Raw genomic sequence first — 15,298 nt, forward strand, 5'->3', positions numbered from 1 at the left:
CCTGCACCAAGAGATCAGTGTTCATTTGTCAGGAAAAGTTGCAAATTGTGTCATTTGGTGCCCTTTTGTCAGACTTTTGGGTCTCTGTAAAAACTACATATCATACTACTGCATTTTTGTACCCCTGCTTACTTATATACTGAATGAGCCCAGTGGATTATGAGTGTTGAAGTTTTCTTACCTTTTTCGCCACAGCAAACTTTTTTTTTTTCAACTGCGTAGATAGCCAACTTTTATTAAAAGTGCCTTGTTACTATAGCAGAGCTGAGGAGAAGGTAAGCTGCAGTGTCTGATTTGTACTAAACAACACACTCAAGACATGAAAATTATCCAGTAATCCAAAAATATGAAATTATAATTAAATTCAAAATTATGCAAATATATTCGGCTCCAGTCTTGTGTGCGGTTTCTTGCATACACAGTGACAAATGCGACAGCCTAAGATTCCGTCAACAGACTCAAAAATTAGCAGATTTACAAAGATCTTTACTAACACAGGCCTTTGCATACATAAGTGGGAGAAAACATAGGAACAATCTATGAGCCCATCATATTCTGGTGAATATCTGGTGAATTAAAGGAATTTTCAATAATATGTAATAGCAATAGAATATGGCTGTGGTAGTTCTCCAACTTTATGCTGTGTTTCTTGAAATAGCCATGAACCTGGGAGTCATTTATAATTATTGTTTTGAAAATCATAACATCACTTTGACATTAAGAATGCTTCTCTTGGGAACTAATGTAAATAGTAGGGCAGGTTGTTTTTTTACGCCTGTATTTATTCCCTGGTAATCATTCTCAAATGTATAATTTATGTTTTTTTTGTCAGGAAATGAATGTATGTACATAAATTCAGATAAACATAAACAAATTAAGTCACTTGTATTAACAGATTTGTGCTATTTTAGTCAAATTTATTATCATTTAAAATTCCAAGAGTTGATTTATGTGGATACTTTGAGGTTTCACTTCAGGGAAAGAAAGAAAGGAAGGAAGAAAGAAAGAAAGAAAGAAAGAAAGAAAGAAAGAAAGAAAGAAAGAAAGAAAGAAAGAAAGAAAGAAAGAAAGAAAGAAAGATCTATTTGTAAATATCTTACTGTAACTATTTGTAAATATCTTTATTTTGTTGTATCTTAATAGGTAGTTTCTCCTCATCATTGTAATTTTTAACAAATTATTGTTTTAAAAGTTTTTTTTTTAAATATTATCTCTAAAACTTTAAAGCTGTTTTGAAACAACAAAACAAAAAAGTAATTAGTTGCCTTCATATATTTAGAAGGGGTCCTAATGAGGTGTCATCATAATTTGGGGTCTTTGGCATCAAAATATTTGAAAATAATTGAATTAATAAATGTTCTTAATAAAAAAATATTATTATTGTTTGCATATGATCATATATCACAATATTTTTTTATAGCACAATGAAAAGTCAGTGCTGAATAATAATAATTATTTTGCTCGAATAACCTCCCATTTAGTGTAGCTGTTTGACTTATCTGTTAAAATCTATGTTGAAACAGCAAAGAGCTAAATTAAGACCAATAATAATGGTACAAATGCAAACAAACATGGTATTATAAATTTTCTCATGTATTTCTCTAGAAAGCTTTACCTTGGATAAATATATAACTCACTCATGGATCTTAGGGAAATATCCCCGGGTTCATTTGCATTTTTTCTATTAATTTAAATAACAATTGTGACATAATCTCGTTGATTATATAAGTCACTTTGTAATTTAATGGTGAACATGAACATACAGACTAATTTATCTTTTTTTTTTTAACAGGGATCGTATCATTGATCTCTCTGGCAATCCTATCGTATGATCGTTACAGTACTTTAACTGTTTACAACAAAAGGGCCCCAGACTACAGCAAACCCTTGTTGGCTGTCGGGGGCTCCTGGCTCTACTCACTGTTCTGGACGGTCCCCCCCTTACTGGGCTGGAGTAACTATGGACTGGAAGGGGCAGGAACCAGCTGTTCGGTTACATGGACGGCTGACACCCCGCAGTCACATTCCTATATCATCTGTCTGTTCATTTTCTGTTTGGGAATCCCCGTGCTTCTCATGGTGTATTGTTACAGCCGGCTCCTCTGTGCTGTCAAACAGGTAAATTCAGCCACAACGTCTCAATACAGTGTTAATTTTATTATGTGTGTACAATTTCAACACAACAGAGAACGAAGTTTAAACAAGTCAGATTTCCCAACACAAAACCACTGCCTGCAGTGCAGTTTGCAGTCCTTTCTATAACTAAACAATAACTCTCTGACTCAAGCTGAAACGGCCAATATCTCATACTCCAGATATAGCCTCAAAACGCTGGTGAAATCTGGAATCCACATTCTCTAGTATGCTGAAAAATAATATAAGTCAGCGCTATTATGCACTTGTTCCAAATAGGTCACAAAAAAAGGATGATGTTCTTGATGTGACCTCATGAAGAATAGCCTCTTTTAGCAGTTTCCGAGAACTCATATACTCAAATTCTCTGTTTTTAGTTTCTAAAAAAGCATTGTGCATTTACATAGTAAAGACAACCATTTATGATATTTGTTTAAAGCTGTGCAATATATTTGGAATGCAGTTTATTTGTTCCACATACACTTCACACATATGCAAAATTGCTGTGATTTTTTGGACATCTTTAAAAATATCAATAAATGAGTCAGTGCTTCCTCTTAACCAGATGGTAGGTTCTTTCTATAGTGAATCAGACATGCTTTGATGAGGGATTTGCGTATACTGAAGACCAGTTCTGAATCATCTGCTGGTGCAAACAAAAAAATACAATTCAGTGTACATGTTTTTCCTCAGGTAGGGCGGATCAGGAAAACAGCAGCACGACGGAGAGAGTACCATATTTTATTTATGGTCATCACTACAGTGGTGTGCTACCTTTTGTGCTGGATGCCTTATGGGGTTGTTGCAATGATGGCCACGTTTGGACGTCCGGGGATCATCACACCCATTGCGAGCGTGGTGCCGTCCCTCCTTGCCAAAAGCAGCACAGTCATCAATCCTGTTATTTACATCCTTATGAACAAACAGGTTTGACTATTCCAACTTTTTAATTAGCATTGATTCATGGGATTTGATTTTTTATCATACACACCATGGGTCCATAAAAATGAACATTCCTTATACGAATCTGGATCCAACATCCACAATGATGAAACAAATTACCAGCTTATATACAATGGCAAATACAAAATTGATTGTAGGAAATAAATAATACTAAACTCCTTTCAAAATGTAAGTTCTTCAAACAATAACAGCAGTTAAGTATTAGTAGAGCTTAAACACCATTGTTCTGTCAAAATATTTTACAGGTTTTTGAAATACATCAAACTTTTTACTAATAGCAAGAAATAAATAAAAAGGTTATTAGAAATAATATGCACAAAAGTCAGTGTTAAACTTTTCTGAGCAAGACACTGGCTTCTCATAGAGATTTGTCAGTAGTACTTCACATCCAAATAGATTTATATTATGAAATGAATTATTTATAAAAACACCTTTAAAAATTACACTGATCAATTCTCTACAGTTAAAATCTAATGATTTTGGCTCTTATAGTACATTAACAGCTTTGAAGTGTCATCCAACCCATGAAAACTGCAAATGATTTAATCACAAATTGCCACAAAATTTTATGAGAACAGCACAGATAGACAGTAAAAGAGAAATCTCTTTCCATTTCGACTCATTTCATACTGTAGCTTACCACATTCAAAATGAGAATTTACTTTGAAACTCTCGTTTTGTCCTGCATCACAACCATGTTTTGTGTACACAGAATATGCAATCTCTAAATTAAGGTCATTTTAAGGTCATTAGGCCATTTTTGGCTGCAATGTCTTTCAGCATAAGGACCATCTGAGATGATCAGACTTTTGAAATTTGTTAATTACCCTCCTCATTGTAATGTCTTGTCTTAGTTTGTTACAAGAACTATGGGTTAACCCCCTATTAGATGATAAAAGTCTGTGTTAGTTTAAGTTTGAAGGGCTCGTAGTCTTGAAGACCCGTGCACCTTTTCATGTGACTGTACATTTGAGTCTGTAAATCACAGTGGACACTTTATCTTACTGAATCCTGGCAGTGTGACCTTTCCCTTTTTCTTGAGGTCCTCCTCAGAAGCTGTACTCATTCGCTTGACAAGCACTTTCTCGTAAAGCAGAGGGTGGTATGCCCCAAATGTGCAGGCTGCGTCGTAATACGTCTCATGGTAATGGCACAGATTAGATTGTCTCATAGAAGGAATGTACTCGTACACATGGACCTCTTCACAAAAGTTCATCATCATGACTATACCTGTTAAATACACACACAGATATAGTATAGTCAATATATTCATTAATAACGACTGTACTGAGTAGCCCACATGAGTCCAACCAGATGGGAAGATTATCAGTGAATAACAATTTACATTTCAGTTCGCTTCTCACACAATCTATTGTAGTGTACAATACCAGTCAAAAGTTTGGAATAATTATAATATTGTTTTTGAAAGAAAACTCTTATACTCACCAAGTCTGCATTTATTTGATCAAAATAAATAAATACACAGTAAAAACAATAATAATGTGAAATTTTAATACAATTTTATATAACTGTTTTCTATTTGAATATATTTTAAAACTCTAATTTATTCCTGTGCTGGCAAAGCTGAATTTTCAGCAGCCATTTCTCAAGTCTTCAGTGTCACATGATGTTTTAGAAATCACTCTAATATGCTAATATTGATGAAAAGAGTTCTTGCTGTTTAATATGTTTGTGGAAACCATCATACACTAGCATTTAAAGGTTTGGGGTAAGGTGGAAACTGTTTTTATTCAGCATAGACACATTAAATCAAAATTAAAATTTATAGTAAAGACATTTATAATGTTGCAAAAGATTTCTGCTTCAAATAAATGCTGTTCTTTTGAACTTTCTATTTATTGAAGAATCAGGTAAAAAAAAAAAAAAAAAAAAAAAAAAAAAAAAAAAAATAAAATAAATTCTGCAATGACATATAAGGGATACTCCACCCCAAAATGAAAATTTGGCATTAATCACTTACCCCCATGTCGTTCCAAACTGGTAAAAGCTTCGTGGCGCAGATGATACAGAAGAGCATACGCAGCATATGGTAATATGGATATACACAGAGGAGACTGTTGACAAAGGAATTATTGAATTCGAAGTCGTTATTTTTGTTTTCTTCGCTTACAAAAAGTGCTCCCGTCGCTTCATATAACCCAGAATGCACGTCTGATGGCAGATGGAGTATTCTGATGACAACTTTCATACCTTTTATGGACCTTGACATTGTTATATACTTGGCAGTCTACGGGACAGTCACAGGCCTCCCAGTTTTTATCCAAAATATCTTAAATTGTGTTCCGAAGACGAACTAAGCTTTTACAGGTTTGGAATGACATGGGGGTAATTGATTAATGACAAAATTTTCATTTTGGGGTGGAGTATCCCTTTAAGCAGCAAAAACTGTTTTCAATATTGATAATAATAAGAATCATTATTAATTGAGCACCAGTGATAACTGATAATAATTGAGCACCAAATCAGCAAATTACACTGCTTATGTGACACCGGAGACTGAAGGAATGGCTGCTGAAAATTCAGAATTTCCATAACAGGAATAAATTAGATTTTAAAATATATTCACATATATTCAAATAGTTATTTTAAACTGAATAACATTTCACAATATTATTGTTTTATTGTATTTTTACTCAAATAAATGCAGCCTTGGTATGCATAATAGAAATAAAAAATGTCAATGATTCCAAACTTTTATCTGGTAGTATATATATACATCATATATAAATTAGTAAAACATGAAAGTTTCAAACCCCTTTCATTGTAAGTGTCACTCACTTACATTGAATGGGGTTGGGGACATTTAAGTCTTACTGGTTAATTTTTTCCCCTTTTTCACTAAAAAAGGGAAAAATTGAACCAGTGCATTCACAGAAGAAAGTAAGTCTTACAGATTTGGAATGACATGATGGTGAGTAAATGAAACAATCTCCTCAAAGATCGTATTGTCAATCTCATTATCAAAGATAATGTTTAAATCTGATAAGACAGTAGTACACTGGACACATTCTGTCAGCTGTGTGTACTGTGCTCTGTTGTTGAACACCTCTCTGAAGTGTTGTATTTTAGTTTTACATCAAGACTCTGTTATCTGCCTGCTGGCTGGCAACACACACACAGCCTGACAGCACCCTGCCAAGATCAGACAGAGAGTTGTCTCACTGCATACATGGACACACAAATGCATCAAATACTTGATAGTACAGTCACACGCCAATGTGAAGGCCAATCAGGGGCCTGGATGGCCGAGACAAAGCCAGTCAGACACTGAGTCTCAATAAGAGATGAGATGAACAATAAGGCATCCACCCCTTAGGACAGTCAATCACCTAAGACAGATTGATCCAAGTGTATTGACTAACACCAACCCATCAGCTATCATTTAAAAATCAGTGGGGTGTGTGTCTTCACTGTAGTTCGGGGCATGCTACAGGGACTTTTGTGTGAATCGGTTTGAATTTAATTGCCATCCTTTAGGCATCATACTACAGAAGCTGTGAAGAGATGATCACATGACACACAAAAAGGACTGAATGTAGAAGAGAATACTTTGGCTTAATATTATATTGTTATTTTATAGAAAATTAATATTAAATATTAATTTTCTATAAAATAACAATATATTATTACATTTTGCTACAACCAACACACAGAAAAAAAGGAAGAAAAAAAAGGAAATGATATCAAGACTGCTCCTCAAGGTAAAAACAAGAAAAAATAAGAAAAAATAATAACTCCAAAAGAAGAATACATAATGCAGGTGCTGCAATTCCAAGTAAGCTAGGCAATCTGTCACACAAAATTGAAATGGCATACAAAATTGAAATGGCTCTGCATCTTTTGTGTCTCAGAAAATATGAGTGCAAATTTATTGTGTTTTGTGCAGTTTTACAGGTGTTTCCTCATCCTGTTTCATTGCAAACACAGCTCTCTAAAGAATGGACAGTCCTCTATGCCTTCAAGAACTACTGGTATCCAGCTCAACAGAAGGGCTTATAACAACACAGTGGCTGGCAACGCACCTCCATCCATTGGTCTCCAAAATGAGTGCAGCACCCCTGTCTCAGGCTGAACCAATCCACAAAATAAAAATAACACCTTGAGGTTCCAAGCTCCACCCTGCCCCATTCTAAACCTACATAGTGTCCCAAATGATGCCAATGATGTTCTGAAAAACAGAACTGTAGCAAAAAGATCTCTACAGTCATCTTTGTGATGACAAACTGTTGTCTGACATAACACACACCATTTTCAGTAAGTATTTGTATGTAACTTGATGTGTGCAAACAGCCACTGGTGACTTGTTAAAATGGATGTTTAGTGCTGGTACATTACTTCTGAATGTGCTTACCCTCATGTTGACTGTGTGTTCCCAACCCATTTAAGGTTAGGCCTGAATAAGATGTTGAATAAATCTGTGAATTTAAAGGAAGCTGAAAAACTAGTAAAATCCTCAACCCATGACTGCTTTGTATTATTTTTCTACCCTGCTTCTAATCTCACCATTATTTTCTGGAGCTCAAGCATGGTGACATTTGGATCACTAGTCACATCATTGCTTCAAAGGTGTCCAGTGATCTAAGACAGTATTTCCAAACTTGGTCACTAGTGGTAATTTTAAAGGAAGAGTTTACCCAAAAATGAAAATTCTGTCATTTACTCACCCTCATCATTAATTAACTAATTTACGTGTTGTATCCAGTTGGGTGAATTCAGTCCAAAGGCAGTATAAGCAAAAATGTCAATGTGGTAAGCAAAAAATGTACTGTCACTGTACTGAATTCACCCAAATAAATATTTATTGGAGGCTTCTCAATCAGAAGGCTATATCCTAGTAAATCTGCATATCTTGGTTGCCACATCTTCAAGCGCCTTTGAAGGTCATCTCAATTTGAAGGATCCTTGGAAGGTAGCTTTCTTTTCATATCCATCATGCAGCATGTTTCGAGGGATGCATCAAGTATACCACCTTGTGTCCTCACATCATTTAATGAGCCTTACTAAACAGTGTCATTCTAGCATTTAACACTGAGGAGGAATTTAGCATAGAAGCCTTTAGATGGACTGAACTAGGAAGGATGTAGTCTTCAAATAGATCACAGCAGGGTGACATATTTTTGTAGGCCACACCCTGGAAACGAGTTAGCATTTTAGCTCTTCTGGTTCCATCGTTGTGAAGTCAGTGTTCAAAAAGTTCAAAAAGAAGTTCATAAAAGTTGTGTTCATTTGTTAAGATTATCATAATGAACAAAACATGTAAAAACAAACTTTGGTTGAGCTTAGTTTTTGTAATAATTTAAAAGCAAAAGGACAACCAAAAAAATTAAATAAAATAAAAAAAAATGTTGGCCCACTGCAGCACTCTGTTGTGAAGCACCCTATCTCATTTTGTTAAAGTAAGTCATATGGTTTTGGAACAACATGAGGGTGGAGTAAATGAAGAGAGTGTGGTTTAACTATTTCTTTACGTCAAATCCATAATAGTCCACAATCACTCACTCAAAACACTGAATGAAAAAAAAAAAAAAAAGGATTAACATTTCTACATTGAAGGTTGTTGTAGTGCTTTCTTAGTAGCAGATATTGGATTGTGCCTTTGATAGCACATACATTATGATGTTTGATAGATTTTATGAATGTTCATTGTCTGTTTGAAAGCCATCAATTTGTATTAACAGCTCTGATTCACACAGACCCAGACAAATCCTACGAGAAAATAAACCAACCCAAAATTATACTCTATATATATTGGCATAAGTCCTCAACCTTTGTTCATTTGCTTGTTTGTCTCTTTTAGAGCTTGAGTTTTAAGCCAAACCTTCATTCATTCTCAAAATTCAGCAAAGAACTCACAAGGGAGAGAACAAGAAAGAGTGTGTATGTGTGTGTTTTCATGCACATTTATTGGCTCTATGCTGCACTGGGCACTCATGCAGCCAGTTAGCCATTGCCCTGCGGCAAGGTAAGTATCCTCTAGAAATGTAATGGAGAGTTTGCTTTTTTGCACATGAAGTCCCTGCCTGTTTGAAATAATCCTGTCATGCCTCTGAACTTGCATCTATCAAATTGATATCACCTAGTTACACATTTCAGCATTTGCACACACACACGCACACATCCTGCACTCTTCAGTCAAAAATTAATTCAAGAGGAACAGTGAATACAAACAGACATGATTATCATTTGTAATTCAGCAGATATGCTGGAAAAGTAGGCAGAGAAACATTTGATCTTGCTTAAATTAGGGTCGAATATGTGCGTCAACTGCACAGCATGGCAAATCTCTCAGAAATTACCATCACAACATGTGGCACAACAATTTTCCTGAGCGCAAGGATCAAAAAATGGACAGATATATGTGCTTGTGTTAATGATGAAGAGACAAACCTATAAATCCTGAAGAAGGAGGGTTGGGTTGAATGTTCTCCTGTGTGTTGCTTTGCACAATATCCCAGAGTTTCCAGATAAATGAAGGATGCAGGATATAAAAGGGCTGCTCTGGGAAATTCTTCCTGTGATTTATGTATGGAGTAAACAGGTCATAATCGGGTTGCTGGTACCACTGTGGGTATGGAGAAAACAGGAAAATATTGTTAACTATAAAGTCCTGACAATAAGGCCTGGTTTCAAAGACAGGGCATAAATTAAGCCTTAGTTTAATTAGGACTTTTGGTGTATATATATATATATATATATATATATATATATATATATATATATATATATATATAATATATAAATAATGTGTCTTACAAAATAAATATATAAATAATTAAATAAATAACCATTACTGGTGTACATCTTGATACAAATCAAATGATATAATCAGGGCAAGTTGCTTGCAGTTAAAATAGCTCAAACATGCATCTGGATCTTGGACTAGGCTTATGCCTTGTCTGCGAAACAGTTTCATGTTTTATTAAAAGGTCAGTGACATACTGCTAAATTTGTATGGATTTATTTATATATTTAAAAATGCAATTCATTAATGTAATGACTTGAATACACCTCTTCTAAATAATAAATCATTGTCGTGCTGGAAGATCCATCCATGGCCCATTTCTAGCAGGGGCAGTCAGGTTTCTGATAGAATCCATCATGCCATCTGTCTGAACAAGATGTCCAGGACACTCCAGCATAAAAAAATAGGCCCACAACATTAAAGATACAGCAGTATATTTAAATGTGGACATGGGTTGCTTTTTTTTATCCCTTTGTGCACCAAGCCCATCTTGAGTGTTTGCTGCTAAATTTTCTATATGCATATACAGTATGTGCTATATATATTCACATATATTCTATAGGCATATATGTGCCATATACTGTATGTGTGTATTTGGGAAAATATTTGTTACACATTTTTGTTAGATTTTGAAATATATGTTGCATATATGAGCAAGTATCTGACATATATTTTTATATCTGTGAAATTCATACATGGACATTTATAATAAATATGTGTTTTATATATATTGCTATATATAAGATTTCTGTATGGGATTTTTCCCAGCAAAGAACCCATAGAACCAAGTCCCATTTTAAGTTCCAGTAGTGTCTGGCATCTCAATATGCTGGAGTTTGTTTTCAGATTAGAGCAGAGTATTGTTTTCTGGAAACCCTCCCAAACAATTTGTGGTTATGTAGGTGCTGTTTGATGTTTTAATTATTAATTGATTGATTGATTGATTGATTGATTGATATTATTGATTTTCTGCAATTCTCCAGCTGTGATCTTTGGAGAGTCTTTGGCCACTCAAACTATCCTCCTCGTCTTGCTTTAAGACAATATAGACAAACGTCCCCACCCAGGCAAATTCATAACATTTCCTGTTGATTGTAACTTCTTAATTATTGCCCTGATGGTGGAAATGGGAATTCCTCTTCAGGAACTCGAGCTGCGTCGAACGCTTTGGGGAACGTGTCTAGCGTGAGCGACTCTGAATATCGTGTGTAATCAGTCCAATGAAAGAGCGTGACGTCACGGGCGGGGTGACGTAAGCGACCAGGAAGCTATAAAAGCACATGCCGCGCAGCTGGCATCAGCTTCGCGTCTTCAGCAAGCGCTCTGTGTGTGAATGTCCTCAGTTTGTCTTGTGAGTCTTATTTACTGTTGTCTGTCCAGTAGAGCTCCAAGTCATGTCAAAGAGCAAGGCGAAAACTAAGCATTCCAAAGGCGAATCCGGATCGCGTTTCAGACTGTGTGTCCCTCCCTGCCCGCGCTACATTATGAGCGGGGATACACACAGTCTGTGCGTGGTCTGCCTGGGTTCGAAGCACACCGAGTCGGCTCTCGAGGGGGCCGACTGTCCGCATTGTGAGAGGATGTCGGTGCGGCTGCTTCGTTCCCGGAGGGCTCTCTTTGAGGAGGGAGCCTTCGCCAGCGTTCCCCGCGGTGCTGGCCCCGCTTCTGCCGAGGCAGAACGGCAGCTGTACTCGTGGGGTTCGCAAGCCCTGACGCCAGAGAGCCAGGGCATCAGAGGGCAGCCTCTGCTGGGGTAGAGCGGTGCACACCGCAGTACACGGTGCCCGTCTCGCCTCAGCGCCCTCTGGGGGCCGGTCTGCCAACCCTGCCAGTGTTCCAGGGCGCAGCGGTCCCCAACGAGCATCACTCTCAGTATCTTCCGCCCGTGCGCGTAGCGGGGCTGAGACGCTCGCCACCCCTGCGGGGGCCTCTTACACCAGAGGTCAATCTCGAGAGACTGATTCCCTTAGTAGATTATTTGCCAGCGTGGAAACTACTGCCAAATGTATCTCAATGGGTCCTGCACACGGTAGAGAAAGGCTACCGTATTCAGTTCGGCTCTGCACCGCCGATGTTCAACGGGGTTACTCCGACGATAGTCGGCCCCGAGCAGGGTCTGGTTATGGAACAAGAAGTGAAAGCCCTATTAGAGAAGGAGGCCATCGAGGTGGTCCCTCCTCAAGACAGGGAATCCGGATTTTACAGCCGGTATTTCATAGTTCCAAAGAAGGATGGGGGGTTGCGTCCGATCATAGACCTGGGGGTCTTAAATCGATCAGTTATGAGACTGAAGTTCAAAATGCTCACGATCAAGCATGTTGTAGCTCAGATCAGGTCCGAGGACTGGTTTGTCACAATAGATCTCAAAGATGCATACTTCCACATATCCATCCTTCCACAACACAGGAAGTTTCTGAGGTTCGCTTTCGGGGGCGAAGCTTACCAATATCGAGTACTTCCCTTTGGCCTTGCACTCTCACCCCGCACGTTCACGAAATGTGTAGATGCGGCTCTGGTCCCCCTGCGCATGCAGGGCATCCGCATTCTCAACTATATCGACGATTGGTTGATTTTAGCTCAGTCAGAGCAGGTTGCGGCTCGGCATCGAGATGTCGTTCTCGCACATATGGGGGAGCTGGGTTTGAGACTGAACGCCAAGAAGAGTGTACTTTCTCCCAGTTCAGAGAACCACCTATCTAGGCGTAGTATGGGATTCGACGACCGCGATGCAGGCACGATTGTCCCCTGCTCGTATCGAGTCGATCCCTCATCTCAGTCGAGAGACTCAAAGAAGGCCAGTCACTCACTGTCAAACAATTTCAGAGATTGTTGGGTCTGATGGCAGCTGCGTCCAACGTGATACCTTTTGGCCTGCTGTACATGAGACCCCTACAGTGGTGGCTCAAGACCAAGGGATTTTCCCCGAGGGGCAATCCACTTCGAACTATCAAGGTCACGCGGCGCTGCCTCCGTGCCTTAGACATGTGGAAGAAACCTTGGTTCTTGAATCAGGGCCCAGTGCTGGGAGCTCCTGGTCGCCGTGTAACACTAGTGACGAATGCTTCCCTCACTGCCTGGGGTGCGGTCATGAGTGGCCACCCTGCCTGCGGTCTGTGGAGCGGTCGCCATCTGACATGACATATCAATTGTCTAGAAATGCTAGCAGTATATCGTGCACTGAAGCACTTCCTCCCAGACCTAAGGGATCACCATGTGTTGGTGCGCACCGACAACACATCGGTGGTCTCTTACATCAACCATCAGGGAAGACTGCGTTCGCGACCCCTGTACAAGCTGGCGCACCAGATCCTTGTGTGGTCCCAGGGCAAACTCCTCTCACTCAGAGCAGTATATATTCCTGGGAAACTGAATGTGGGAGCAGACATACTGTCGAGGCAGGGGCCGAGGCCCGGGAAATGGAAGCTTCACCCCCCGAGGTGGTGGAGCAGATATGGAGAATTTTTGGCAGAGCTCAAGTAGACCTCTTTGCAACTCAGGAGACAGCACAATGTCCCCTTTGGTTCTCTCTAGTTCATCCAGCTCCCCTGGGACTGGACGCTATGGTACAGACCTGGCCGAGGCTTCGTCTGTACGCATTTCCCCCTATTGCTCTGCTCCCGGGAGTTCTGGCGAGAGTACGCCGGGACGGGGTCCGTCTATTGTTAGTAGCCCCGTTCTGGCCGGGCCGAATATGGTTCGCAGATTTGGTCTCGCTCCTCGACGGCTCTCCTTGGGAGATACCGATCAGGGCAGACCTACTCTCACAGGGCGCAGGGCACGATAATTCACCCTCGCCCGGAGCTGTGGAAGCTGTGGGTGTGGCCCCTGAGGGGGCGCAGTTCATAGCATCCGGTCTCTCAACCGAGGTTGTTGAGACCCTCCTCCAATCCAGAGCTCCCTCAACGAGGAAACTGTACGCCCTGAGGTGGAAACTCTTCACCTCATGGTGCAGAGACCGCCAGCTAGACCCAGTAAACTGCCCAGTTGGTACAGTTCTGGAATTCCTACAGGCCAGGCTCTCTGCAGGGTTGACCCACTCCACGCTGAAGGTCTACGTGGTGGCCATTGCGGCCTACCACGCCCTTCTCGATGGTCAGTCTTTGGGAAGACACCCCTTAGTTACACGTTTCCTCCGCGGTGCACTGAGGCTGAGACCTCCAGTACGGTCCCGTATTCCCCCGTGGGACTTGGTTGTGGTGCTAGAGGCGTTGTGCAGACCTCCATTTGAGCCTATTCAAGATATCTCAGACAGACATCTGACACTTAAAACCGCCTTTCTGTTGGCCATTACCTCTCTGAGGAGAGTAGGAGACTTGCAGGCCCTCTCAGTGGCCCCTACATATCTGGACTTTGCACCTGGCATGACCAAAGCGTTCATATACCCTCGAGCAGGATATGTTCCTATGGTCCCCTCTGTCACACCACAACCTGTAGTGCTGCAGGCTTTCTGTCCTCCTCCCTTTCGGGAGCCTGACCAAGAGAAGCTAAATTGTATGTGTCCAGTTCGAGCACTGGACACATACGTCCACAGAGCTGCCCTGTGGAGAAAAACAGACCAATTGCTTGTATGCTATGGTCCCCCCAAAAGGGGTTCTCCTGCTTCTAAGCAGTCTATTAGTCGTTGGATAGTCGAGGCTATCAACGCCACCTATGAGTCCTCTGGTCGTCCCCCGCTGTTGGGAGCCAAGGCTCACTCCACATGGGGTATGGCGGCCTTTTTGGCAGGTGTATCCATGCTGGAAATCTGCAACGCTGCGGGGTGGTCCACGCCCTCTACATTTGCAAGATTTTACGGCTTAGACATACCGGTCACTCCAGGCGCATCCGTCCTCTCGTCCTAAGCTGTGCTCTTCGGATACACACTAGGCAGGGGTTTGGTAGTCTGGCAGCGTTGGTACTCGTTCCCCAAAGCGTTTCGACGCAGCTCGAGTTCCTGAAGAGGAACGTCTCTAGGTTACGTATGTAACCCTAGTTTCCTCGAGGGAACGAGACGCTGTGTCTCGGAGCCATACCCCCCGGCACCCCTGCCGGCGCTTGCTGGTACTCGAAGCCGATGCCAGCTGCGCGGCATGTGCTTTTATAGCTTCCTGGTCGCTTACGTCACCCCGCCCGTGACGTCACGCTCTTTCATTGGACTGATTACACATGATATTCAGAGTCCCCAAAGCGTTCGACGCAGCGTCTCGTTCCCTCGAGGAACTAGGGTTACATACGTAACCTAGAGACGTTTTCAATGCTTTAGCTATTTTTCCTACTGCACCTATTTTGTGAAGCTCAAAAGTCTTTTGCTGCACATTAGAACTATATTATTTGGTTTTACTCATTTTGAAGGATTTTGGCCTTTGTGTTCCCTCATATTTATACTTCTGTGAAACAGGAAGTTGTGGCTGAATAAAGTCATGTTCCTATTCACCCTAGTGTAATTATATATTATATATT

General features: G+C 40.2%; 2 protein-coding genes across 3 annotated transcripts in view; one reads left to right on the plus strand and one right to left on the minus strand.

Annotated features, from left to right (window-relative positions):
• Window positions 1–7,574, plus strand: part of tmtops2a (teleost multiple tissue opsin 2a) — a 23,135-nt gene extending 15,561 nt beyond the window's left edge. Inside the window, exons 2-4 of the mRNA XM_042757999.1 lie at window positions 1,793–2,118; window positions 2,827–3,060; window positions 7,004–7,574. Of these exons, the coding sequence (XP_042613933.1) occupies window positions 1,793–2,118; window positions 2,827–3,060; window positions 7,004–7,189 (746 nt within the window). The 3' untranslated portion in view covers window positions 7,190–7,574. The remainder of the gene's footprint in view (window positions 1–1,792; window positions 2,119–2,826; window positions 3,061–7,003) is intronic.
• Window positions 2,562–15,298, minus strand: part of st6gal2b (ST6 beta-galactosamide alpha-2,6-sialyltranferase 2b) — a 27,091-nt gene continuing 14,354 nt past the window's right edge. The window contains exons 5-7 of one of the 2 annotated variants that reach the window (XR_006160227.1): window positions 9,505–9,679; window positions 2,908–4,326; window positions 2,562–2,779 (exon numbers count right to left, since the gene is read on the minus strand). Coding sequence is in view for 1 of the 2 variants with exons in the window: in XM_042757998.1 (XP_042613932.1) it covers window positions 4,079–4,326; window positions 9,505–9,679 (423 nt within the window). In the remaining variant the exon portion in view is untranslated. Of the gene's footprint in view, window positions 4,327–9,504; window positions 9,680–15,298 lie in introns of both variants that reach the window. The other variant, XM_042757998.1, reaches the window with a different exon arrangement.

Source organism: Cyprinus carpio, chromosome A6 (assembly GCF_018340385.1).
Source record: "Cyprinus carpio isolate SPL01 chromosome A6, ASM1834038v1, whole genome shotgun sequence".
Lineage (NCBI taxonomy): Eukaryota > Metazoa > Chordata > Actinopteri > Cypriniformes > Cyprinidae > Cyprinus > Cyprinus carpio.